The 27,992-nt window shown below is 42.5% G+C and overlaps 2 protein-coding genes across 3 annotated transcripts in view; one reads left to right on the top strand and one right to left on the bottom strand.

Moving 5' to 3' along the window:
• MYLK4 (myosin light chain kinase family member 4) overlaps window positions 1-396 on the bottom strand; it is a 102,595-nt gene extending 102,199 nt beyond the window's left edge. Inside the window, exon 1 of the mRNA XM_063130285.1 lies at window positions 322-396. Within this exon, the coding sequence (XP_062986355.1) occupies window positions 322-377 (56 nt within the window). The 5' untranslated portion in view covers window positions 378-396. The remainder of the gene's footprint in view (window positions 1-321) is intronic.
• The window catches only part of WRNIP1 (WRN helicase interacting protein 1), a 41,254-nt gene extending 16,409 nt beyond the window's left edge, over window positions 1-24,845 (top strand). The window contains exons 3-7 of one of the 2 annotated variants that reach the window (XM_063130286.1): window positions 384-628; window positions 10,085-10,308; window positions 19,108-19,263; window positions 21,427-21,506; window positions 23,809-24,845. In XM_063130286.1, coding sequence (XP_062986356.1) covers window positions 384-628; window positions 10,085-10,308; window positions 19,108-19,263; window positions 21,427-21,506; window positions 23,809-24,084 — 981 coding nt within the window. In that variant the 3' untranslated portion in view covers window positions 24,085-24,845. The remainder of the gene's footprint in view (window positions 1-383; window positions 629-10,084; window positions 10,309-19,107; window positions 19,264-21,426; window positions 21,507-23,808) is intronic. The other variant, XM_063130287.1, reaches the window with a different exon arrangement.
• Window positions 24,846-27,992: the final 3,147 nt, after the last annotated feature.

Below are 27,992 nucleotides of genomic sequence, written 5' to 3'. Positions count from 1 at the left end.
TAATTGTCTATTTAACATTATAGTTATTCTGCAGAAAAATTGAGGTTGCTCACTTGTGCTCACTGAAAGAGTGAGGCACCAATAACAAAAGCAAACAGCACCTTCGAACCCATGTTGCTTTTAACTGTATAGCTCAGTATTGGTGATGGGGAGAGCTAAGGATATTCCCGAAAACACAGACTTCGGAAACGGAATGGATACGGTTGTGATGCAGCTAAACAGGATGAGTGGCCAGCAAAATGTCCTGCAAGCGTCACCTGGACCTCTGAACAAATGGAAGCCACAGAAAATGCAATTGGTATCATCAAATATTGTACTCACGCGGAGTGCCTGAAGTTGTCATTGATTGGGACCAATTTCTTCTGTTTTCCTCCCATGTCCAGGACACGTTCCTGCCTCACGTCGAGTGTGGGACTGTGACTTTGATCGGGGCGACCACAGAAAACCCTTCCTTCCAAGTCAATTCCGCTCTCCTGAGTCGGTGCCGCGTTATTGTTCTTGAGAAGCTCTCGGTTGAGGCGATGGAAGCTATTCTGATGCGAGCGATCAAGTCCTTAGGGATCCAAATTCTAAGCCAAGATGAGGCACATGCTGGCTCTGTGAATGGCAGCGACAGCAAGAGCTCTGAGTAAGTATGCTTCGCAGGCTGCAGCGTGTTAACACACACCGCCCAAAGAATCCATTGACTGGCTGCCAGAACAAAAGTGAGAAAGAGGATGGGGAAACTTTTAACTCCTTTAAAAATAAAGGAAAGGGGTATTAGTCCATGTTAGATAGAAGGGGTTGGGGTGGGGGAACAATGCAAAGCCACCAGTCTTTGCTTTTTTAAAAAACTGCTCTCCGGATTACATTGAGGGTTTTAGGCTAGTTATTGTAACTTATGGATTGCCCATAGGATATTTATATCCATACTGCAGCTGGGGATTTGCTGTGGTTTCCTGTCTCATTTGCATGCAGTAATTCTGGCGGGATGCAATTTCACCTAATTACAGCAAAGGGTTAGTCAGGGCATCCCCTCTGTCCCTTGTCTTAATTCTGTCGGTCGGAAATCTCATTGTGTTCCGAGTACTTTGTTTGGCTGCAAGTAGAGAATGGATGTAGGAAGGACTATTCCCGCATAACAGCGTTGCATGTTATTGTCCATTTAAAAACGCCACCGGCCAAGCGCTTTAGGGAAATAAAGCAGCTAATAAGAGACTTTCGGGTAAAATTATTCAACCCATCTTCTGTTTCTCGTATCCCTAAATTTATTTAAAAAGCCCCGAAGTCTAAACTTAAGAAAGAAGGGCTGTTTCCTGTTGAAAATACAGACTTTGGAGCATATGGGCAAAATCTAAGAAATGATACGTCATTTTCCATTTCAGATTCTAAACAGAATTTTGTATTTGCTTTACACAGTGAAGTGCATGGGGGGGGAGGCGGGGGGACCCACACAGACACACTGTATCAAATATCTATCCACGTTTTTAGATATTGGCTCCAATCCAGGCTAACGTACTAATGCTCGAAACCCATGAAATCAGTGGGACCTCAATTAATGGTGACTCGCTTAAGGTGTCATTGATTTGAGTGAGATTTACATATAATTCCAGTTTCTCTTGTTGGGACCATTTTCAAATTTGGCTGCTATTGGCTCATTTGAAGGCAATATTAACGTTGTCTCAAGAGTTCTCTTATAAGAAAAGAGGAAAACATCTGGGAACATTGCCTTTCAAGTCTCTCTTTCTTCTGTTTTAATGTGAACTTTTACTCCAGAACACGTATCAGAAAAGTGGTATGGAGTTCCTAACTAGTTTGCTTAAGTTGAGGAAGCAAAGGGAGCAGTTCTAGTTCCTTATTCAGCATGCTGTGTCTGTTTGACTGTTCGTTCTACTTGTGGCAGGGCATAAAACTATGGGTTAGAGGGGTGGGGCAGAAGCAACACTGCTTGACAGGCTTAATGTAGTGCCACAGTTGTTATTATTTACATTTATATACCGCCCCATAGCTGAAGCTCTCTGGGCAGTTTACAATGAGATTTAGAGGTGTCTGTTTCTGGATGGAATGTAGGTAAATGGGAATCATCTCCACCCTCCATCCAAAGTTTTGTGTTTTGTCTCCTAGTGTGGTGTAGTGGTTAGAGTGTTTGGCTCTGAGTTGGGAGATCCGAGTTCTAGTCCCCACTCAGCCTTGGAAACCCACTGGGTGACTTTGGGCCAGTCATGGACTCTCAGCCCAACCTACCTCACAGGGTTGTTGCTTTGAGGATAAAATGGAGAGGAGGACCATGTATGCCACCTTGGGTTCCTTGGAGGAAAAAAGGCGGGATATAAAGGAAATCATAAATCATAAATAAATAAATAAATATTATTTACGCCTGTGGCATATGGGATCTACTGTGTTTTTTACTAGACCTTGGAGGTCCACCAACCCAAGCTAGGTGTAAAATACATGCATTTTTCTCATCTCATTTCTCATAAAGAATGAGCTGGCTAGTGCATGGTTCCTGCATAATATTGCTAGTTGGAGGAAGTTGAAGTACCTGATGCCCATTTATGTTTTATCCACTCAGCTCTGCAAGTTGGGTAAGCATTTATAAACAGAAGCACGGAAAGGTTAACTGCGCTCCTCAAGGTCACGTAAAAAGCAAAAGAGCGAGCCAAGACGTAACAAGACTTCTTAGGTGCCCTTTGCATACTACAGCTGTGCCATAGGAGCCACAATTTGCTGTGGCTTCATCCCACAAATCTGTTGTGCTACCTGGGTGAAGCCAATCACAATGGACCTTCCTACCCAATTATTGATTGGGCTGGTCATTGATTGAATGGAAGGACCTTTGCAAGTGGTGCTGGGCTTTGACACATTATAACAGCAGCAGCATGGAATGAAGCCACTGTGTGCTATCTCCAGTATTCGAGGCAGTAAGCCTGTGTGCACCAGTTGCTGGGGAACATGGGTGGGAGGGTGCTGCTGCACCAGGTCCTGCTTGTTCATCCCTGGCCGATGGCTGGTTGGCCACTGTGTGAACAGAGTGCTGGACTGGATGGACCCTTGGTCTGATCCAGCATTAGGGCAATTCTTATGTTCTTAAATCCAAAGTACTCTTTTTGGATTTCACCAATTTTGCATTGTTTAATGAGGGTATGTGCATACAAACCTATCTTTATCAAGTCATGTGCTTCAAAAGTGTCCTAATGAAATGGCTGAGTGATGACTGTGGTGGCAGAAGTGTCGTTGTTGTTGCTTTTGTGTGTGGCAGGGCTGTAAGAAAGATGAGGCTGTTTGTGGCAAAAGTGAGAAGTTCATTATATTAATGCTGCACTGAGGGTTGTTTTTTTAACATATATGTTAATACATATATGTTTACATATATTATTTGGGATAATAATCCCAAACTTGGATCCAGATTTAAGACTTTCTCATCCTCTTCTTCTCCTGGCAGCCCCTCCAGCCCTTTGAAAATGCTTCCCAGAGAGTCAGGACACCATGCTGCAAGGGGGGTAAACAGCCCAGAGAGCTTCAGCTATGGGGTGGTATATTATTATTATTATTATTATTATTATTATTATTATTATTATTATTATTATTCATCATCTCTTCCCTGACAAGATTTAACCATTTAGGCTAATACTAGCCATGTCCCAGTTGAGGTTTTGTCATTACTTGTGTGCTAGCCGTACTTTTCCTTTACCTTTTCTCCGTAATACCATCCCGAGGTCAGCCAGTGCTAGGTCATGGGGTGTCCTCCCCGCCTGTGTGTTTATATTTTGGTCTCTAAGTATCACTGCTTACAAGGTACAAACATCAAGGCTTGGTGTCCAATATGTTCTGTGTTTAATTTTGGAGACTGGCAAAAATACGAAATGGTGCAAGTGTAAGTTGAGAGTGTGGATAGCTTCAGAGCATGGAAAGTAGGTTAGTTTCCTGCCTGGCAATTGTTACCTCATGTAGGATAAAGGGACAGCAGTAGGATATGGAACTGGGAAAAAGGGTGAAAGCCTTAAATAAATTTACCCACAAGCCGTTCGGCTGAAGTAATCTAATACTTTGTGGCTGTAGGGAATTTTCTCAGAGAACTACGTAATGAAATCCAAGTGATTTGTTTTTCAACTTTGAAACCCCTGCCTCACACAGGGTTGCCTTGTACTGTGTATATTTTTCACTTAGCTTCTATGTGAGGGAATGGACTGTTTTAAAGGTATATATATCTAAATTACCATATGCAAATAAGAAAGGTGACAGTGCTAGGATCAGAGCAGGCTTCCCTTTCAGGGAGCATGGGAAGTTCTTGGGGTGGAGGGGAACATGCATGGCTTCCAGCATTGGGGTCCGCTGAATTGTATTGTACTGAAGGAATTAGTGCATTCATTAGATAGTATTGCCCATGTACCTGTTCTCTTGAATGGGCACCATGATAGTGGAATCTTTTGTTAAGGAATATATTAGATTATATAATGTGTTGTTTTGCATTATTTCTCTTTTTATGATGTGTATCAATAGCTTTCAGTCTATGATCCAGGGAACACGTGGATTCCTTGGAAGCTTATCGGGGTTCGGCAGCCAAGGGCAGAGGCCATAATTCAGTGGTTGAGTGCATGCTTGGCACAAAGAGAATCCCAAGTTCGATCCTCAGCATGTTCAATAATAGAGCTGGGAAAGACCACTGCCAGGTGCCCTGCAGAGCTGCTGCCCATCAGAGTAAATATCAGCGGGCAAGACAAACTCATGGTCTGACTCTGTATAAGGTAGCACCATATGTTGTCCAAAAGACAGCGTGTCCACCACTGCTAATTTTCCTCTTTAATGCACAGTAGCAGAGGAGCACTGAATGCGTTCTAGAGTGAGCTCTCATTTTGCACAAGCTGGTGGCTGGCAAGGCTTCTTGGGCCTTGCCAGAAGCCTGCATGAACTATTTTGCACTCTAGACATGCCCAAGAAATCCTCTCCAATTTCCCACGTTCCCATGGCAGACCAGTAGGTTATCTGCTGTGTGTAGGATTTATTCCCATATCCTGGTATTGGCTGTAACAAGGACTCAGTGGCTGGGATCACACAACATGCTTAGCCATAATGGCTTATTTTCTGGCAGAACCCATGATGGGTTTGTGTATCGTCTGTGGGATATTTTCACCACCCATGATGGGTTAATATGCTCAAACACCCCACTTTGAGAACCCAGAATAGGCACAGTGGGCTGTTTGCATAATCTACAATGCATAGTTATTAGCAACCCATCATGGCTTAGCGTTACATGTGAACCCAGCCTGGCTCTCTGTCACACTGATGAGGACAAAGTGTTTGGACCATTCATAGCACTTTGGTTTTATTGTTGATTTATTTTATTACATGAATATGTTTTTTAAAATTTATTACATTTTTATACCGCCCAATAGCCGAAGCTCTCCCCATTAAAAAATAATAATTTTAAAATGCCCCCAAAACTTCCTTATAGGATGAGGAGGTCTTGATCTTTGGAGCAGGTGCAAAACTGTTACTTGTAACAGAAACCTATAGAAGGTATTGGGTAACTTGACCCATCCTTTACTGATTATATCTTGCTGTTGACAGCCTAATGCAAGTTACATTCACTTGAACATCTCAGGAGATTACTGTCAATGAGGACTGATGCTCTAAGATTTTATTGCAACTCCCATTTGTTTATTACACATAATGGCTGGATCCACACAGTGGTTGAGTGTGGGGTGTTGTTGAACCATGGGTTAACGTGTTGACTGATTGCAGCATGTTTTCCACAGAGTGGCTTGTTAACCACCCTGAGCAACCCAGCAACAAACCCTGGGTTCTCAAGATGGCTTCTTGGAGAAAAGTTAGCCACGCTGCATGGCTAAAAATCCACCATGTAGAAAGTGCACTGCATTCAGAAAGCATGATAACCCATGGTCCAACAACCATGCATGGTTCAACAGAATGTGGGTTAGTATGTTGAGTGAACCCAGCCACTGACTCCAAATGACAGGGAATGTTGTAAACCTGTGGGGTTCTGTACTTTTAAGTATCTGTTGAGCACAAGGTTTTACTGTTCTTTGCAGGAACATTTTAATCCAACTCTTTAACTCTTTTGGCTTGTTTTAAGCTGCTTTTTGGGTTGGTCTTAATTTCATACAAGTACTGTAACATGATATGTATTTGCACAGCTCACTTTGCTTTTAAAAGCAACCTTTTACCGAGTTTCAGCTCATTGACAAATGTGGTAGCATCTTCCAGAAGCAGCAACAACTTAATGGTCTACAGAAGCACCGTCGAGCAGATAATATTCACTCGAGGGAATTGCTGTTGTGTTTATTACAGTGGAATTCAGCGTACGTCTTCCTAAATTGTTTGTGAAGCTTATTGACTAGCAAGCCTTTAGTAGGCTTGCTAGTCAATAAGCCATGAGTTGTGATGTAATTTTCTCCCCCCATTGGCGAATGCCAAAAACAGTCTGTCTCTGGGTTGAAAGAAAAATAGCAGTATCTATTATGCAGTGTTAGCATTGCATAAGAAATATTTGGAATCTGCCAACGTTATGTGTGTGTGTGCTTTATAGCTGTATCTGTCAACGAAAGTTTCCCCCACCCACCCTTTGTGCGGTAGCTTGCTTGAGTCATCATCTGAAGCTATTCTTCATGAGGCATGCTGTACAGCTGGTTGGCACGGGTGAAAGGGATGGATGGCCCTGTCTTTACTTATTTGTAACTTGGCAGTTTCCTCTATGAAACACTGAGGTAGGAATTCCAATGGTAATGTAGGCACATTGGTCATTTTTCTCTCATGGTAACAGTATTTCTTCATAGTGATTCTGTATCCACTTAGATGTATAGGCAAATAGTCTCTTGCTCGTCCTTCTACAGCCAGGTGCTTTCCAGATGTTTTGGACTGCAACTTCCTTCAGCCAGCTGATTGTCAAGGATGCTGGGAGTCCAAAACATCTGGAAGGCCCCAAATTGAAGAAGGTTTTCCTAGCTCACGTATAGGCAGGAAACATGTGAAGACAAGCAAGATGTGTTGAGCAGTCTTGTGTGGAACTGGACCGTATCGGGATAAGGCCCATGGGTGACAGCTTGTTTTAATACTCTCCCGTATTAAGATGTCACTACGTTCAACATCTAAGGTCCTCCTCCGGGTGCCTACTCCGAGAGAGGCTTGGAGTGTGGCAACAAGGGATAGGGCCTTTTCGGTGGTTGTCCCCAGACTGTGGAATGATCTCCCTGATGAGGCTCGCCTGGCACCAACGCTGCTATCTTTCCGGCACCAGGTTAAGACTTTCCTCTTCGCCCAGGCATATGGCGGCACATCCTAATTACCCACATGTTTAGTTTTTAATCGGTTTTTAATGCTTTATGTGTGTATGTTCTGTGTTTTAAAGTTTTAAATTTTGTATACTTGTTTTTACCTCAATTTTAGAATTTCTGCAAACCGCCCAGAGAGCCCTGGCTATGAGAGCAGTATATAAGTGTAATAAATAAATAAATACAATCTCTCAGCACATGCTTATATAGTGCATCAGAAGGTGACCTCTAGAAGCATTAACATGGAGCATTCACACATGCAGTCTGTCTCCCATGCCTGTATTTGATGCCCATATCTGTGTTACAGGCCTGTGATTTTAGTCCCACTATTTTTCAAATCCAGTCACGAATGATCCGAAGGGATAGAATGAGGAATAGCTGGCTGTCCTTTCATAATTTCAGTAGGCACTAATATTGGGAATTTGGGTTGACGGATTTATTTAAATGATGAATTAGATTGAAGGATGTGTTTTAATCAGTTCAAAATGAATTGGTTGATGGCTGTAGTTGTTTACAACCCCTTTAAGGAAAATGACCATAAATCACTCACTGAATGAAGTACAGAACTGCTGGCGATTGTGGATTTATTTGCAGTGCCAACGTACTCCGTAAGGAATTGCGGCTTAATCCAGTCTCCCCACACTAATCCCCTGTTGGATAAATGCAATGAGTCAATAGCTGGAAACAGCACAGGTTGAAGTGCTCTTCATGCCAAACCCTAACCGTGGCAATTTCTGCCCGTAAAAACAAGTTGGGTATAATTCTCTATTAGTAAAAAAAGTGGGGTAGTGGTTAGAGTGTAGGACAAGGACTAGGGACACCCCAGGTTCAAATCCCCAGTTTAGCTGCACGAAGCGCACTGGGTGACCTTCAGCCTAACCTACCTCACAGGGCTGTTGTGAAAATAAAATGGGGTGTGGGGGGAAGAATCCTGTGTTCTCCCTTGAATTCCTTGGAGGAAGGATGGGATTAAAACGGAGTAAACAAAGAAAAGAAAGAAATGGCAATTAAACATGGAAAGGCAAATTTTCAGATAGCTTTGGCACGTGTGCTTCTGACTTTGCATATACAAACTGGACCTGTTCTTGCACACCCCAAAAGAAAATGCAGCGTTTCTTAATCACAGATTGCATTCAGTACTGCCATTACTGATACTTTTTGTGATAACTGGGGGGTGGACTGGGGGAGGCTTTTTACCTGTTTCATCCCTTTCCCCCTTAATCTGTCTCTTTTGCTGTCTCTTAATCCGAGTCCTTTTTTTTTTTAAAAAAAGTTAACTTTAACTAAGTGTTTGTACAGCCAAACATAGGTTTTTGTACAACATAGGTTTTTGTAAAGAACCTATGTTGGTGGTCAGCATGTAACCATCAAAGACATGCTAACCATATGGCTTGCAGGCATCTTCAAATGCTGATCTTTGTGTTTTTATCACTTTAAGTAGGGACCTATATAGAACATGACTTTTGCCTTAGCTAGACCTAAGGATTATCGCAGGCAAATGGATATCCCGTCCCTGCCTGCTCCTGGATCCCCTGTGTGTCATTTGGATGCACAGGGATGATCCCGGGATATAGGCCCGGTCTAGCCATGGCCTTTGTTTATAGAACAGGATGTTATAGAGGTGTTGTCAGCAGGTCTGTGGCTTCCCTTCCCGTCTTGTTATGTCTAGCGAAGCAGGTGACAGGATGATACCATTGTGTGGCATGTTTTTTCACAAATCTTATACTATTCAACTGGCAACCAATGATATTTTCACATGGCTTTTTACTGTTTTGATGATTGATTGCATTTTAATGTTTTATCATAGTAAACTGCCCACAGAGAACACTGCTATTGGGTGACATACACATATTTTTGTCCCGAAAACAGCAGGCATTTATCCTGTCCTATGCTTCCTAATTATTTAAGAGGATGGTCACAAAATATGTTGCTGTTTGTATTTTAAAAGCCTTCAAAGACTCTAGTTTATCTGCTGGTTATTTTGTTTGGCCAGGGAGTGTTTCACCTTATGGATGAGTGTGTGTGCGTGTGTGTCAAACCCTGATTTTGAAACCAGAATCTGACTTTATGGTATTTTAGGGTTCTGTTCAGATTCAACAGGACATTCAAATAATGATTTAGGTCAGCCTTTCCCAATCTTGTGCTCATCATATACATTGTTTTTCTTGGTTCAGATTTGGTTTGACTCGTGTCTAAATTTTATCATATATAGATGACAATTTACTACTTCTGCCTCTCTTGGCCATTATTTGGTTGCTAGCAAAGGCAGATTTGGGGTTAAGGTGCTCACAGCAAACATGCAGTGATGCTTAACGCATAGTCCATTGATTACATGTGGATAGGCAGCCTGGTGCCTTCTAGATGTTTTGGATTGCAACCCCCCAGCAGCCAACATGCCCAATTGTCAGGGATTATGGGAATTGTGCTACAAAACATCTGGAAGGTACTAGGTTGCCTGTTCCTACTCTCTGTAAAGCTCCTGTGACATTTAACTACAATAATAATAATAATAATAATAATAATAATAATAATATATTTCTATACCACTCCCTCAGGGCTTTTTACAGTAATTCATAAAAATACAAATTACAACATAATAAACACTAGTCTGAAATTTATAACATAGAAAAATTAAAACAATGAAAACAGCTTAAAAAATGGAATTAACAATGTCTATTTCATAAGAATAAAGCTGAACTCCAACTGGCTTTCATTGGTCGGTGCAAAAAAAAAGAAAACGTTGCCTCATGGCCAATGTGGAATGTTCTCCGATGTCATATCTCTGTGAGAAGCAATATGGTATGATTTTATTTCAGATCGTGTGTGCACATCGAGAGAAAAGCGATCAACACTCTTGCTTATCTTTGTGATGGTGATGCAAGAACTGGACTGAACGGACTCCAGATGGCTGTCCAAGCCAGGTTAACTAAACTCCCCCACCAGAATAATATGTATGGCTGTTCTGCTAATGGAATGGTCATCACAGAAGATCATGTGAAGGAGGGTCTCCAGCGATCCCACATTCTGTATGATCGAGCTGGTGAGTAGCAGTCCATTTGGCAGGGCTGCTATTATTATTATTATTATTATTATTATTATTATTATTATTATTATTATTATTATTATTATTATATACTGCCCCATAGCCGAAGCTCTCTGGCAGTCAAGGAATCCAGATACCCAGATCAACTGTAGAATTTGTATGATGGATTTTGTATATTTACATTGTGAAGGGAGTCTTCACATTCCAGTTACAACAAAGAGTGTTGTTTAAGGTGCTATAAGAGTCTTTGTTATTTAAAATAGCTTTCTTTGTTTTAAAGTATTCCTTTAATTGAAGGGGCGGGAACCAATGGCTCAATTTGGGCATAACACTAAACCATGTTTAACCGTTATGTGAATGAGCAGCAGCAAACCTCAGGCTCGCATACTCAATCCACCTCACTCCTATTCTGTCATAGCCACAGTGAAGAGATTGAAAGCATCTGCTTCCTCATAAAAGAGAATTAGAGTTTATTGTTGCAGCTGAACTGGAACTAAGTTTAAATTTTGGTTTGTTGAAATAAGTGAGGATCACAACCCACTGTTTGATCTTGGCTTTTTCCAATAAACCATAGTTTAAAATGGCCACAGTTTGTCCTTTTGTGACATAACAGTTAACTGTGGTTACTTAAAAACAAAAAGGGACATCTTTCTAATCACCTCCTCATGGTCGCCACATGGCCTGTGGCTCAGTCACGTAGTACTAAATTAGAACTTCAAGTGTCCTCTAAACCAGACCTATGTATAGCATAGTTCCTATGGCTGCATTTGGACATCACAATAAACCATGGTTTATCACAACAAACTATGGTTTAGCCTCCCCTAGGAGTTTCATGTTCCACTGTAGGCATAAGGCGGAGATTAGAAGCTTTCATTCTGTTCTTTATTAATTGCAGTTTAGTATGTTATCCAAACCCTCAAGTATTAAGTTTAACTACCGTTTGTCAGGCTCAGATAACATAACAAGCTGTAGGTAATTAAAAAAAATGGAAACAAAATCTTCCAAACTCCACCTTTGGCCATGCCAGAGGAGGAGATGGGGAAGTGTGCAAACCTAGGATGGAGGTGCTATCTGCATTTAGATACCACAGTAAACTATGGTTTGTCATGACAGAAACAAACCTAATGTTGTTCCATTGTGAGTTATTTATGTACTTGTTTCCAGAATCTATACTCAGTATTACTCTCAACGCACTTTATAATATATAAAAATGAATGCAACAGTAAAATTACAATACAAATTAATAGTATTCCTGAGTGAGAAGGTCTTGGCTAATAAGGTAGCTATTGCTTTCGAGAGACCATAACCAGGCACAGTTCTCCCTGAACGGCTCTTTGGAGCCCCCTGCACCTGTTCCAACAATAGGCGTGAAGAATGTGAGGAGGCCGAGCTGCTCAGGAAGATGAAACTAATGAGTGGAGATTGGCAGGGAACGTACTGTGAACTCCAAGCTATTGTCTCAAAGGGAACAACATTTAAAGGGATAAGGTAACACATACCATTTCTCCCTAGAGACAGTGTGGCAGTTGGGGGAAAAGTGGCTTTGTCTGTGGCTAAGAATAGCTTGTGGCATTTTGCATATTGCCTCAAGAGCATTCCCAGTGCTATGCTATGAGGATAAGAATTTCTCTTTAAAAATTATATAATAATGCAAAGATGGTGGTTGTGTGTGTGCACGCATGTGCGCATGCACACACACTTCTGTTTCAATGACGTTGAGATTTTCCCTGCGAAAGAAAAATCTGCTTTCTTTTCTTGAATTGGTAAAGCAGCAGAGTGAAAGTAAAAGAATTTTCTTGTTCTGGACTACTAAAGGCTGCTGCGGAGTGTTCTTGTTGTTGCATGTGTTAATGATTTCCTTTGTTGGGGTGAGAGGAAATCCCTACAGCTAGAAAACTAGGAAGCCAGGTGTTATGCCTTGCCTTCTCCTTGCTGTCTGCTATTTTTTATGTGCAGAGCATTGGAGTGAAGATTTTATTCTCCCCACCCCACACATATACACACCTGCAGCTGATGGGGGAAAATCTTTCTCATTTAGATTCTGTTGAATCAATTTGATTCTGTTGATTCTGTCGAAAGTAGCTTTCAGCCACTTGATACAGTATGGAAGCCAGCTTCAGCAGGACAACTCTTGAAGGATGAAAATAGTGAGCTGAGGTTCTAAAATGGCAGAGTTTTGCCCCGGTTTTTACAAACGTTCCATCTAGGCATTCTGAATTGTATCCATAGAGGTCCTTTGACCCCACCCCCTCCTGAGCCGATCAGTGCCTGATGGATGCTGTAAGCCTGTTTAGCTGAATATAGTTATTGTCCTCCCCACAGTCAGGAATCCTTCATGATCAGGGCTTCCAATCCCAGGGACAACTGTAACCACATTCAATCAAGCAGGCTTACAATTGCTATTGGTCTTCCTGCTCAATACAGGAAGGTCAGGTTTGGAGAAGACGGGGCAAAATTCCGAATGCCTGAATGGGGCCGATATGTTTCATTATTTCTGTGGAAAGCTGGAATAAACCTGATGCAAGTTGTGGAGATTGATTTTGAAACTGATCGTATAGATGATGCAAAATCTTAGACTTAACAGTGGTATCCTTTAAACTCTCACCTTCAGATTTAGAGGAGTCCTAGAGAAATCATTCAGTCTCTGCCGTGGCTCATAGATGTCTATTCCACCATGATTTGTTTATTGAAGCCTCATATTTACTAAAATCACACATTCACATGCTACTAATACGGTATGTTGGAGTTGGTTTCAGGAATTGGTTGGGTTCCTCTCTCCCAAAAAATTGACAGGAATATTTATGTGAGACTCTCTTCCTCTCAATATAGCCATTCATGCCAATATTTACTTGAATTTTTCAATGACCCTTTTTATTTTTGGCATTCCTTTTTAAGGAAATGAATTTTGTAATTTGCTGATGTCAGACCACTTGCGTATAAGTGCGTACACAGATTCCTAATTTGATACCAGCTCTTGCTAAATTCGTGACTTGGCACCATTATGTGTCACAAACGCTGGCCATTTCTGTCTGTCTTTGCGGCGGAGATCGGAATTGGAGATTGCGCTTTGAGGATTAGACTTGTCTCCTTGCATTTAACTATTTACATGCTCGTATTTAATTAGCCTTTGAACAAATGCACTTTGTTTATCCATTTCTTGACCGGTAAAATGCATTGGATTATCTTCAATGACATGGAGCAAATCTTATGATGAAAGAGATGCCTGCAATTCTTTTCTAAGCTTTATGCAAAATACGATTTTAACAATAATGAAGAAAGGAAAAGTTGCGACAAAGGGACAGTGCTTCCCTCTTACTCCGAAGCACATTGGGTTGTATCCAATGTTAGTTCTACTTAGAGTAGATCCGTTGAAATCAATGGGATTTAAGTTAAACTAATATTGGATATAATATGTTGGTGTAATGTCTTTTAATTTTTGATTGTGGTAATTATTCAAATTTCTGCCTCTTCCTAAACAGCTAAATATAACCTTATAGAACTTGGCCAATGGTCTGTCTTGTCCTGTCTCTGGCCGTGACCAGGGCCAGCTACTAAGCAGATGTGGTGTTAGATCTCATTTCCAAGTGCCTGATACTTGTGTATAATCCTTGGCATGAAGTTATATTCTCTTCTCATATTAGCACGTGTTTGTATGTACGTGTTTAGGATTTTAATATCTATGCTGAGGACTGCACATACAAATCAGGGCGCTATGGCTATGTGTACCAACACCCTTCCAAAAATTGTCCTGGCACGAAGTGGCCCTGTTGTTACTTCCTGTTGGCCAGGTAAAGGGCGGCTAGTATAAATGGTGGTGGTATACACCACCAAAGTGCAAAACTGTTCATGATGAAGAACTGTTGGTGTTTCTTTATAAGCCATATGTGATCTGAGAATACTCAACCAGTCTTCTTAAATCAGAGCCTTGGTGTACTCAACCCCAAGTCACATGCGAAATCTAAGGAAGCCTAAATTGCTTAGAAAAGGCCAGGGTCAAAGAACATTGATGGAGTTGTAGAGAATAAGCTTTGCATAAAGATGGGCCACTGGGAAGACACTGCCAGTCAGTGAAGATAGCAATGGGGCAGATAGATCAATGGTCTGGTACTATACAAGACAACTTTATATGTTTACCTTTCCCAAATTGGCGCCTTCCAGATATTTTGGACTTCCAGCTCCCATCAGCTCAAACTAGCATGGCCCATGGTCAGGAATTGTGGGAAATGTAGTCTAAAACATCTAATGGGTACCAGTTTGGGACCAGATTGGTCTCCACTTCCAACAGTCACAGGTTCCCAAGGGGCAGGGGGATTTTTACCCTTCCCACATAAACCAGGATTCTCATTAGGGTTGCCAACTTTTGAACTATAGAGTGATTCAATTTACAAAACGCACTTGAAGCTTTTCATGGCGTGGAGGTAAGCATTTTCCAGTGACTAATTGCTACAGCTCAAGCTTCTGTTGAAGATACAAAGGCAGGCTAGATTGGACTCCCACCACCCAGTCCAGCCTTCCCTAATCTGGTGCCCCCCAGATGCATTGGACTACGGATGTGCTCCGCTTCTCCTCGGACCAGAGAAGCAGGAGCGGATCGGGAGGCTTTGCCTCCCATTAAGGCGGAAGCGAAGAGGATTGGGGGAGCCGCGGAGCGTTGCGGAGCGGATCGAGGTGAAGGTGGATCCTTCGCCTCAATCCGGAGCTCCGCAAAAAAGTTAAGGGGGGTTTACTTGGCCCTGCCGCTGTCGCTGCCACCCACGCGGTGACGGCAGCAGGTAAGGGGGCAAGGGGGAGGGGGGTCTAGTCTTCCTGGTTGAGTCCTCGGGTTCAGTTGAAGCAGCCGCGGGACCGTGGACGGATGCAGGTAAGGGAGAGGAGGGAGGGGGGTTACCTGGCCCTGCCGCCACCCGCCCGTGCGGTGACGGCGGCAGAGCCAGGTAAGGGGGAGGGGGGTCTTACCTGTGTCCGTCCCAGCCCATCCCAGCTTCACTAGAGCCAACCAGGAAGTGTAGGCCGCAATCGGGGCCTACAGTTCCTGGTTGAGCCGCGGGTTCTAGTGAAGCTGGGATGGGCAGGGACGGATACAGGTAAGGGGAAGGAGGGAGGTGGGCTTACCTTGCGGCACTCCCCGCCACTGCGGAGCTCCGATTCGGAGCTGGAGCTCCGCAGCAGAGCGGAGTGGCCCCTAGACGGAACGAGGCGGGGCGGAGCGGGCCCAATCTTCAATTTGCGGATCGGGCGCGAAGAGGATCGGGGGGTCTGTGCACACCCCTACGGTGGACCGCAACTCCCATAATTCCCAGTCAGCTGGCTGGGAATGATAGGAGTTGTGGTCTAGCACATCTGGAGTGCCCCAGGTTGAAGACAGCCTCTGTTCCTTCAGTTATCTCCATTTCGGACTGTTCACAACCTTTTCCTCTGGCTTTCCTCCTACAATTCTGAAGAAACACCCTCCGAATTTTCTGCTTTCTTCTTTTCACTTTGCCCAGATCTACACCTTATGTCCAATCATTATGAATGTAAAATAAAAAGCAGGAAATAACACTATGAAAGCAGTACATGGAATATGTCCTATGCTCCAACAGTTATCAGTGCACTTCAATACCACTATAAAGCAGTAGTGTAGGTCTAGCCCAAGTCCCCTAGATTGATTTTTTGGGGGCTGCTTTTCGTCTTTTGTGTGGCTGCTTGGCTCCGGCTTTGTCACACAAAGCACAACCCTGCGGCATAGATGTGTGTAACCAATGTCACACATTTGTAATAACTGCAACTTGTTTTTTTCCTAGCCCCTTTTCTACTCTCCATTCCAACACGGAAAGTGAATTTTGATCAGCTTGACGCTGGGCACCTGACCTCTGACACAGCTTCCATTTAGATCAAAAGTGACTGTGTGTGGCCATTTTGGTCTTTAGGAGCTTTAGGGTATCCTCATCGGAATGCCAGATGATTTGGCCTGTTTCTCAGATAATCTTGTAAATCTGTTTAGTTTGAAATCCAAGAGGTTGTAAACAAAACAGTGCGCTCAGCTCACACAGGAAATCTCAGAAACGTTTGTTTACCTACAAAAATCCAGGGTAGAGCACATGTTCTGTTCTATCTTTCAGCACCCCCAATTAAAAAGGTTCTCTGAACTTGAATGTCTAAGCACAGTGTAGATTACACATGGGAAAAATATAGGTGAAGAGCCACCACTGCCTTTAGTGCTGTGAAGAAAAACACTGATTCTTGTGGAAACTCTTCGGAAATTTCTTTATTCAAGATGTTAAAAACAAGTCTTGTGGGCTACAACTTTCTTAACTGGAATAGTTTGCCTTCCTCAATGTGGTATCTTGGACCATAACTCCACGTTGAGGATGATTGAGTTAAGAGGAGACCCAGGGTGGTGTAGTGGCTAAAGTGTCGGACTGGGAGACAGGAGATCCAGGTTCTAGTCCCCACTCGGCCATGGAAACCCACTGGGTGATTTTGGGCAAGTCACAGACTCTCAGCCCAACCCACCTCACAGGGTGGTTGTTGTGAGGATAAAATTGAGAGGAGGAGGATTACATATGCCGCCTTGGGTTACTTGGAGGACAAAAAGTGGGATATAAATGCAATAATAAATAAATATTTGAAAGCAGTTATGAGTATGTTTACAACCAGAGCCTTTTCACCCCCAGATCTCCAGGCATGGGACCATCTTTGTGCTTTTGTGTGTCTTTGTATATAGATTGTGTGTGTGTGTGTGTGTGTGTGTGTTGTGATTATCATTACTGCTAAGGCTTTTTTCTATTCCCCCCCCCCCCCACACTCCCTTCTCCATCTGCTAAAAAGAAACCTACTGGCTTAAAACACTGCACACAAGAATGTATGCTGGGAAGTATAGACTGAACTTGCCTTTCTAAATATTTGAAGGCCCTCCTGCTTTTAAGAGACCAGGCGACGCCATTCCCAGGAGTGTGACGAGACGCCCAGCTGCTGGGTTTATTGCTGCCGGCTCAAGTTGAAAGCCTGAATGCCGTGACAGAGCACAGACATGCTGTTTATATTGGCCTGATCATGATGGCATACCAGCGAGCTCTTTGTGTGGAGCACTATTAAAAATAGCTGTCTCCTTCTGGCCCTTGTGTGCCTTAGAAGAGGCCAGGCTTTTGAGATACGGATAGGCCAATTCTCAGGAAAACCCAGTTTAGAAGGATGCAGGCGAACAACTTCACTAACAAAAATACCAGGATAGTTGCTAGCTGTGGCAGGGAAGGTGCCAGTGGCTTTCCTGTGGCTGGAGACTGTGATTGGCTGATGTGCTCTGAACCTGCTGGTGGCGCCCAGGAGCCATTACGGTGAACTTCCTCAAATCAGCCTCCTCAACTTGCCCTAGAACCTCCTCAAGAAACATAAAATTCAGTTGGACTGTTGTATGTATGTTGGTTTGGCTGAATTGAAGAACAAAATGTCACTCACAGAACAACCCTAAAGCACTTGGACCCAAAGGAGATGAGAAATTCCAACACTTTGCACATAAAATGGGGGATAAACATGGAGAATGCACAGCACTTCATTTATTCTGTAATGAAATGCAATAAATAAATAAATGAATTACAAATGTTTTTGCCTTTCAATTCAGAGGCCGAAGGACACGGCCCTAGATATTGTTATACATTACTTATAGCAACCTTCCTGAACCTCGTGTCCTCCAGATGTTATGGCTTACAATCAGCCCCAACTAGTATCGCTAATGGTCAGGGATTATGGGAGTTGTAATCCAAAACATCTGAAGGGCACCAGGATGAAAGCTCATTTGAATAATAATATTAATTAATTAATTAATTAAATTTTGCATTTATATCCCGCCTTTTTTCTTCCAAGGAACCCAAAGCGGCATACATAATCCTCCTCCTCTCCATTTTATCCTCACCTGTGAGGTGGGTTGGGCTGAGAGTGTGTGACTGGCCCAATGTCACCCAGTGGTTTTCCATGGCTGAGTGGGGACTAGAACCCAGATCTTCTGACTCCCAGTCCAACACTTTAGCCACTACACCACACTGGCCCATATCGGGAAGCAGTTCTAGGCTATGGGAACATGCAATCACTTTGAATAAGATACAACAACTAGTAGTGCCAGTGTGGTGTAGTCATTAGAGTGTAGGACTGGGACTGGGGAGACCTGGGTTCTGGTCCCCACTCTGCTGTGAAACTCACTGGGGGACTTTGGGCCAGCCATCAACTCTCAGCCTAACCCACCTCACAAGACAGTTATGAGGGTAAAATGCAGAGTGGCAGAGTGGCCCACCACTTGGGCTCCTTGAAGGAAAAAGCAGGATATAAATATAACAAATAAATAAATATAAAAGTGTGCATCTGGATAAATCCACACTTAAAACAATCTCTTGCTAGCCCAAATGATTACCACCACTAATAAAGCCTAAAGAGAGCAAACAAATTGCCTCGCTAGATCAAATCACGGGTCCATCGGATCCAGCAGTCTGTCACTCTCCCTAGGACATTGTGAAAGCGATACCCAGCCCTATTTGCTGCTCTGAGCATCTGGTACTTAGATGTATACTGCTTAGAACAGAGGTTGCATGTAGCTGTCAGGGCTGATGGCCAAGGACAGACTCATCCACCACAAGTGTGTGGAATCCTTTTTAAAGACATCTAACCAGCATCCATCACTACATCTTTCAGCAAATAATGCTGTAATTAATTAGGCACTGCAGAAACGTATTTCCTCTTGCCTGCCATGAACGTATTACCAGCCAGCAGCACTGGATGACCAAGAGTGTTAATGGATTTTTAAATTTCTTTTGTGTCTCTAAATAGGTGAAGAGCATTACAACTGTATCTCTGCACTCCACAAGTCCATGCGAGGCTCTGATGAAAATGCTTCTCTTTACTGGCTTGCACGAATGCTTGAAGGTGGTGAGGATCCGCTATATGTAGCAAGAAGGCTGGTGAGGTTTGCAAGTGAAGATATAGGTGAGTAACTTTCTTGAAGGACTACCTTCACCCATACCGGTGTTTCCATACTTTAAGATATACTCTTTCCCATACTCTTTCTGAGAGGCCCTTCTCATTTACCCTCCTGTGAGAGCAGTTAGGTGGGTGACCACACAAGGGAGGGCCTTTTTTACAGTGGCCCCACACCTCTGGAATAAGTTGCCATACTCCATCATTGCAGGCTTTTAAGACGGACTTGAAAACATTATTTTGCTCTGGTTTTCTCTTAATATGATTGCTGTATTTATTGCTGGTTTTGTTAGTTTTATGACTGTTTTTATTGTCGTTTTTATTGTTTCAAATGTGCTTTTACTGTTTTATTGTGTTTTTTATTGCTCTTAATGTCTTACTGGTTTTATCTGTTTTATTGCTGTATGCCACCTTGGGAGGGCTTCTGCCCTGAAAGAAGGCTAAGCAATGTTTTAACTAACTAACTAACTTAGGAGGGCTGCTATATGGTTTACCTCTTTTTTTCATCAGTAAGCACAGGTCTAAGCCTTGCTCCTCCCACTATTATTCCCTGTATCACCATTTAACCCACAGTTATTGCTTGTCCGTTGTAATTTATTGTACTTCGTCAGTGTTGCCTTGGATCCAGCTCCATACGAAGCTAATTCAGGGGTGATTTGGAGCCAATTTAACTAAACCCACAGTAGCCATCTGGTTGTTTAATGGCAGCCACTGTGAAAAGGACACCTGGGCCATAGACATTTTGAGATGTGCTTGGCTGTGCATCGATTGAACCATCAGATGTACTTGACAAAAGACATGGATCCCAAAATGACATTGTGCCCATCTGGGGTAGATCTTTGTTTTTGCCAAAATACTTTTATTAGTTTCAGACTAATTTATTTATTTATTATATTTTTTATACCGCCCAATAGCCGAAGCTCTCTGGGTGGTTCTGGAGACCTCAAATGTTGAACCATTTGGATCATGGAAGTTCTGCTGGTTGACTTGGATGTTTCTAAGACTCCATTGGGGACACCAACCCCTGCACATTGCAGAGTTGTGGTCTCACTTCAGATTAGTTAGTTCATGAATTGATTCTATATGCCTGTCCACTAGCACTGCAATGTACCATAGACTGGACCATTGGCTATGCCAGCACCGTGCCTCACCAGGCACCTGTACAACAGCATTTAAGCCATTACGCCTCTGAAAAGGGCTCTGTGTTCTGGTGTTGGTGCACCTTGGTCAATCAAGGGCACTCAATGAGCTTCGCAGTAGAACATAGAGTGGAGTAATAGAAACACAATGGTCATTCAAGGATGTCTATGTAACATCATCAAGAACAGAGAAAGAGCTGAACTGAGCTAAAAAATGCTGTTATTGTGGTTATGTGCCCAGGAGGGAATGACAGGGAGCGAAGGTCCCGTCCCCCTCTCTGCCATGTCTTGCTTACTTGGCCTTGAAAGTTTCTAGACTTCTTGACTGGACAAGCTGTGTTAACTACGTTGTTGCTCCATTGATTATAATGGCAGGTACCTAAACCTGCCCCTTTTATTCAGTAGTCAAGTGATGTGAGACAAAGCTGGCTCCATGTTTTGGAGAATAAGATACCCTCAGTAGACCCACTCATTGCTGTCAGCACTGCACTGTCTCTTGCTTTCTCCCTTTGACCCCAAACTGCACAGTTGCCCAGAGGAAGAGAACAAGGTGAGCAGCAGTGTTTACTACTTCTTTTTGGGTTGGATCCAGGATCTGCCCTCTATGGATAAAAGGTGCTCACAAAAGGTGCCGCCATCCAATTTTCAGGGAATCACCTCTCATCCATTCATTCAGCAGGCTCCCTTGACCCTCTATGTACAGCTGGGGTGTGGGAGGGCTGCTGTGGAGAAAAACTGGCAGAGAAGTCCCAATTCTGCCACCACAGTTACAAACACCTAAATCTGGATCCGACCCTTGTTTATTTCACTGCTGACTTGTCCATAGGAGGCAGGTGTGCAAGCAGCAACAGAAAGGGAACTCTATGAGTTGGTAGTGGGCCTCCTCATGAGGTGTGGTTCTTGGCAAATGCCCAACACTGCTGCCCCCTGACACCTGCTGCGATGTGAGACTTTGCTTACAAAGTTAAAAAAAAAAAGTGGAGTATTATGTTACTAATTATAACAAACGTTTATTTTTATTCTTTGGTTGTAGGATTGGCAGATCCCTTGGCATTAACTCAAGCAGTGGCTGCTTATCAAGGCTGCCACTTCATTGGAATGCCAGAGTGTGAGGTAAAGTAGTTGTGAATTCAGTTCTGTAACTGTCATCATTTCAACCACTTAATGTTACTTTCTCCTCCATTTTTGCTTCCTTCTATTTGATGGGATGGACAGTGCAATCCTATGCATATATACTCAGAAGTAAATGCCATTCAGTGGGTATAGAATTGAAGCCTTAGGTCGCTTGGTCCTGTTAATGCCCTGTTTTTCCTTCCTAACAAAGTTGTTTTACTACTGGTATAATTAAAGATCTTGTTAAAGTTAGTACTTAACTCAGAATATAAGCTTAAGTGACAGATAGTGGTTGGTGTGTAACTACCCTACAGTGTTTAACTACCCTGGAGTACTCCAGGTCAGAGGGAGAAGGAATCCCAATGTAGCACCTGCAGGCACTTATGAAACATTGTTTTTAATATTGTCAAAAGGGTGTAGAGAATCCATTTAAGATGACCGTTTGTTAATTTCCAAGAAGCAAGTAAGTAATTTTAAAAAGCCAATAGGTCAATAATAGGTCTCTTTTCTGGAACAATTTTTTTCTGTGTAATAACCTCCTCCCCAAAAGAAGCAAGTACTGGACATTGACAAAACGTATGTTTAAAAGAAACATTAACTGCATTGCACCACCAGCAATTTACCAAAAAGACAATCCCTTATTAATGGGAAGTTGCACAAAACACATTTTGCTCAATAAGATGCAGTCAAAGACCTATAGATGTGACAGGTACATATGCTAAAGCGCTGATCCACTGATCAGACATTTTGTGGTGGTGCCCACAGCAGTTTCTCAAATTCCCAAATGGGCCCATGGGCCCAAAAAGGTCAGGGACTCCTGAGATGGAAACTTACCAGTCAGCCTCCAAACCAATCCCCCCCCCCAATTTCTTTTGCAGCTCCTCTGGAGGCAGCCGATGGAAGGCGTGGGAGGATCTTCTCCACCAGCGCCTGGAGTGCTGCTCCTGCAGTGATATTGGTGCTGGTAGCTGTAATGAAGTTTCCAAGGCATATGTAGATCCACAAGGCATCAACAACCCTGGAAAGGTCATATTGCCCAGAGCTACCAGTGCCTGGATCATTGCAGTAGCAATATTTTGCAGCACACCTGGAAGATGACAGTTGATTGCACCTAATAATGTCCCAAAAGAATATATTCAAAATGTGCTGGGTTCACTAAATATATCTCTGTACACGAAAAGTCTTCCTCTGCACCCCTTTTTCCGCTTTCTTTTTTTACTTCTAGAGTAGCAGTCAGGTAAATGAGTGAAAGGATGGGGTTTGGGGACTTCCCATGATTGAGCTCAGAACAGATCAAGCTAATGCTTGGCTGAGCCCAAGTGTTAACCATCGTTAAGAATGGTTATAGTTGATTGTTGCAAAGGCTGCTGTTATGTTAACTGATAAACATGAAACACATGCTCAGACTAGTCATGTGGTACAGTTTTTGCTAGGATGTACCATTTCAGGAGAATCATGTTTAAGTACTTTCTCAAAGAAAACTACTGTGAGTGGGGGACCAGTCTAGTAAGTATGTGTATACGTGTGTGGATGGATAGATATTAAAGTGCCATGCCCCACTGCCCCACTGCCGTCTGAAATGGCACAGGCCAGCTGCACCACATGGCTGTCTGTTTGCATGTTTTAACTCTGAGTACAGTACCTTTTTAAATTGATCTGAAGAGCTTACTGTTTCGGTATCAGTTTTCAGATGACCCATTGTACCCTGCAAAAGAGTGAAATTATAAACAAAGGGCATTTACTGTACGCCATTGTTACTTGGTAGCACCTGACACTGCATTTTCAAGAAGGGTGCAGGCAAGCTGGAGGGGGTTCAGAAGAGGGCAACAAGGATGATCAGGGGTTTGGAAACAAAGAAGAGACTGAAAGAACTGGACATGTTTAGCCTGGAGAAGAGAAGATTGAAGGGAGACATGAGAGCACTCTTTAAGGTCTTGAAAGGTTGTCACACAGAGGAGGGCCAGGATCTCTTCTCGATCATCCCAGAGTGCAGAACACGGAATAATAGGCTCAAGTTACAGGAAGCCAGATTCCGGCAGGATAGCAGGAAAAACTTCCTGACTGTTAGAGCAGTACGACAATGGAACCTGTTACCCACACTAGAGGCATTCAAGAGGCAACTGGACAGCAGGGGGTTGGACTTGATGGCCTTATAGGCTCCTTCCAACTCTACTATTCTATGGTTCTATCAAATACTGGCTAACAATTGATATCTAAGCAGTGGGAACTTAGGATGAGTTGGCTTCATTCATGTGACATATGGCTCTGTTAATTTCTGTTTGTTTTTCCTTTTCTTGTACAGGTCTTACTGGCACAGTGTGTAACCTATTTTGCCAGAGCACCAAAGTCTATAGAAGTGTACAGCGCTTATAGCAAAGTCAAGGCATGCCTGAGAAACCACCAAGGACCCCTTCCACCTGTCCCTTTGCATTTGAGGAATGCACCAACTAGGCTCATGAAAGACATAGGCTATGGGAAAGGTTATAAATATAACCCCATGTATAAGGAACCTGTACAGCAGGATTACCTGCCTGAAGAGCTGAAAGGGATCACTTTTTTCCCCCAAAGAAGAATGTGATGACCTGTGACTCTCTCTCTCTCTCCCTCCACACATAGTTTTAATACTAATTCTGTAATATTTTTCTACCGTTTCATTCTGTTTTAAGGCCACCATGTTTTCTGGGCTGACAATATTGAATTAATAGACTTACAGTGACATGCCTATTGATAATTTGTTAAGAGTTATTAATGACAAAAGTCTTGTTTGGCTGAAGTTAATAAGCCATTGTATCCTAGGGCAGAAGGTATGTCAGACGTTTTGGACAGTATGCAGGCAAATGTTGAGCTACAGTTAACATGGGATTAAGATGAGCTTCAAATTATTGGACTGAAGCAAGCATATTTGAGTCAGAGAGTATTTCTAAAAATAAAATATGTGGGGCACAATCTAGCCCAAAATTAGGCACTTTCAAGTCCCAACTGGGATCATTAAAGGCGCAATCCTATGCGTGTGTGGACAGAAAAAAAGTCTTGCAACTCCCAGCTGGCTGGGACATGCTGGGATTTGTAGGAGGTTTTTTTTTCCTCTTTGGACATGCATAGGATTGCACCCTAAGTGTATTTTTAAATCAATCCAATTAAAAGTGGTTAATTTGGACTTGATCATGCCCTTGGTTAGTAATTTTATATTGCTTACTCAAAACTGTGAAAAAGGATGAGGTAAGAATCCTTTTCTATCTTAAGGTGCATTTCCACTTTAAGAAGGAAAAAAAATGTGACAGAAGTTTCACATATTGTTAAACCTGTGAAATTGTGTAAATAAAGTTGATTTCAAAATTATTAGTGTGTGTGTTTCATTAAAAGACCTTTGGTTATTGACTGCATTTTAGATATATGTAGCCTGGCAGTGAGTGCAGGGCATTCCGCTTCGTGCAAAAGCAGCATATATTGTCGGTAAGCATTGATTTTATATAGCTAGCGATGGAATGGCTGTTCAAGAACTCTGGAAATGTTTTGTCGTCATCATCTTTTTAAAATTAATAACAGGAAACTTATATAACTTTTTTTCTGTCTTGTTTTTGGCTGATACTATACTGATGTTTTAACATTTGTTGTTTAAATCATGTTTTATGCTGTTTTGTTGTTCATTTTCTCAAAGTTGCTCTTAGGAAAAGAAAGGCGGGGTATAAATATTATAGTACCGTATTTCTTCGATTTTTTCCCCATAAAAATATCTCTAAAAACGGAGTGCGTCTTAGAATCGCGGGTACATTTATTATTTCTTAGAATCAAAGCTTTTTTTCTGTTGGTGGTACTGAAATTAGTGTGCGTCTTACAATCGATGGCATCTTACAGTCGAAGAAATACGGTATTTATCTGTCTCGAAAAATAAACATGCTTTTGAGGGGTGGAAATAGCTTCTGGATAGACTACCTTTTTTGAGAATTGAGAATACCTTTTCATATTAGAAGAGGCCCATTGACATTTTTTTTAAAAAAAAATTAAAAATACTTTTAAAATAGGGAACAGGCAGCTCTTTTCTTTAAGAGGCAGAAATCCAGAAGTGTGCACAGGAGGGGGTTGGCATCTAAGGAAAAGAAGGTGACTTGTGATAAGTCACAGTGGATGGACCCCTACCAGGAGCTGACAGCCGGGGAAATTTGAAGCATCTTATCCAGCCAATTACATCACTACTTGTTCCTACATTTGTCACTAGATTACTTCCCTTGGCCTGGTATATTGGTAAGGGGTGTTCTCTATCTGTGGGTAAACTCTTAAAGTCACTTCCCAAGCTGCAAGAAGTGGCAGAAAACAGAATTTTGTGTGAACTGGTACCTCTCTTTTTCGTCACTTCTTGTCTGTGAAGTGTCCCAAGATTCTAAACTGAAATCAACCCATCAGCTCACTTCCTGCTCAAACCATAGCTCACCATTACACTCTTACACATCTCCCACCATGCTGATTCATATTCAAATTGACCTTCAGAAAGACGCCCAAGAAAGAATTGTGGAAAAGAAAAGTAGACATTGTATCCATAGCCTGCCTTGTGTATTTCATATATTCTGCAGCCTCTAAGCCAGGGGTGGGCTATGCCAGCTAAGACTGATGGGAGTTGTAGGCCAAAACATCTGGATGGGCCACAAATTGCCCACCCATGCTCCAAGCCTTTGTTGAGGAACCAAAAAATATCTCCACGATGATTCCACACTGTAAACAAGCAGTGCCAATTGTGAAACTATTTTTTCTCCTCTCAAAGCTTAAGTCAAAACTTCTTTTTAAAAAATATTTCTAGTACACCTTGTGGCTGTAAAATGGGGTCTACTGTAGCTCACAACAATTTATAAATAGAAATGCAACACATGGGATCATATAAACATTTGTGTTTTCCAGGAAGGAGAAGAGTAGCCTTTGGTTAGCACCAGGCAGGAGTGTGTTGTATAAAGAGCAAAGTAATCTAAATTTCGCACATACTCAACTCAGCCTGCCTGCTCCGTTAAGCATCTGGGAATCCTCTCATTCACACTGAGCATGCTCCATGGCTTAACACAGGTATGTACTAATGTTCTGCCGTTAATAACTTGACCTTGCATCGTTTCATTTTTAGCCCTTCTTAATTCCTCCAAGGATACTCTTCAGCTTTGGAAGAAAACAACATTGACTGGCCCATGTGAATTTAAAAACTGGAGGCTACAGAACAAGCCCAAATCTCACCTGATTTGAGTGTATTCTGTGCCAAATGGCAATGCACACACCTTATACCACTTGGGCGGTTGCTGAGAATTGAGATTCCATTGGTCATAAATGCTGAGGGGCAAACTCCTTCAAAATGAAGTACGTTTTGGGCAGGAAGAGAAGAAGGTACGCTTTTGTTGCAGAGTAGCCCTCTGCTGTAGCACTGCCTCTGTCTACCCATGCATTAAAAACGCATTCAATAAAGGGTTACAGAGTTAAATCAATTAGGCTTCATGGGGGGTGGGGGGACAATTTCATAAATGAAATCCACGCACAAAGTGGTAGAGCTGTTGCAGCCGGGTATATCCTTGGCTTTGTGAATAATCAGCAATGGAACTCGAGATGTTGAGAGAGGTTCTGTTGTCTTGCAAAAGCAGGCTGATCGGTTAGCTGACCTCCATTCTAGATTTGTAAGGTCATAAGAATCCACGCTGTGCTGTGTCAGAGAATGAGTAATGTTATACTATGTCCAACAGACATGGCAAAGAGAAAGTTCAGGGTAGCATCTTGGTAGGTGTGTATTAGAAGTTCTAGCAGCATTGAGAGTTTCAGGCACAGGTAGTACATTTCATTCCAGACTGAAGGACTGCTTTGTTTAACTTTGAACTTATGAGCTATCACGCTGAAGCAATGGCTAAGGTTGCCAACTTTTCAACCAGTCTCTATAGCTATGATTTTACTGCAGGTTGTGCAAGCCATCAACACACAATCATGTTTATCTCTTATCCTGTGAAAAGCTTTACCTGTGGATTTCTGCGCAGTGAACTTCTGTGAAAGGCAAAGGAACAGTCCATGCTCTGTTTTCTAATAAACTGACAACCAATTGGCTTGCCAGGTGTGACACAAACTCCTCAAAACTGGCGCAGTGGGACAGCTCAGGCCGCCTGTTCCACCAAACTCCTATATGGCAGAACTGTGTGGCACAAGGAAAACTCTCTGTGTGTGTGTGTGTGTGTGTGTGTTACAGGGAGAATAATGACCATGAAATCCAATTTTGTTGCTTCTTACATTGAGCGCGCATCACTGGGCATTACCTAGACTTCTAGGCAATGTGCCAAACACCCTGGTTTTCATGAACTGCAGAAGCAAATGCACCATGGTAGTGCTAAGAAGGGAAGCTCTCCCCAATCCTGACCATGTATCCTAGTATGTTAGGCTTGGTTCAGATTTGCCAGGTGCCGAATTTATATGTATAGTGAGGCAAAAAACGTTTGCAGAAGTGTAGTGATGCTTACATAGAACCATAGAATAGCA

This window comes from Elgaria multicarinata, chromosome 7 (genome assembly GCF_023053635.1).
Source record: "Elgaria multicarinata webbii isolate HBS135686 ecotype San Diego chromosome 7, rElgMul1.1.pri, whole genome shotgun sequence".
Lineage (NCBI taxonomy): Eukaryota > Metazoa > Chordata > Lepidosauria > Squamata > Anguidae > Elgaria > Elgaria multicarinata.
The sequence above is the reverse complement of the archived record's forward strand: the minus strand, read 5'-3'. Positions and strand labels throughout refer to the sequence as shown.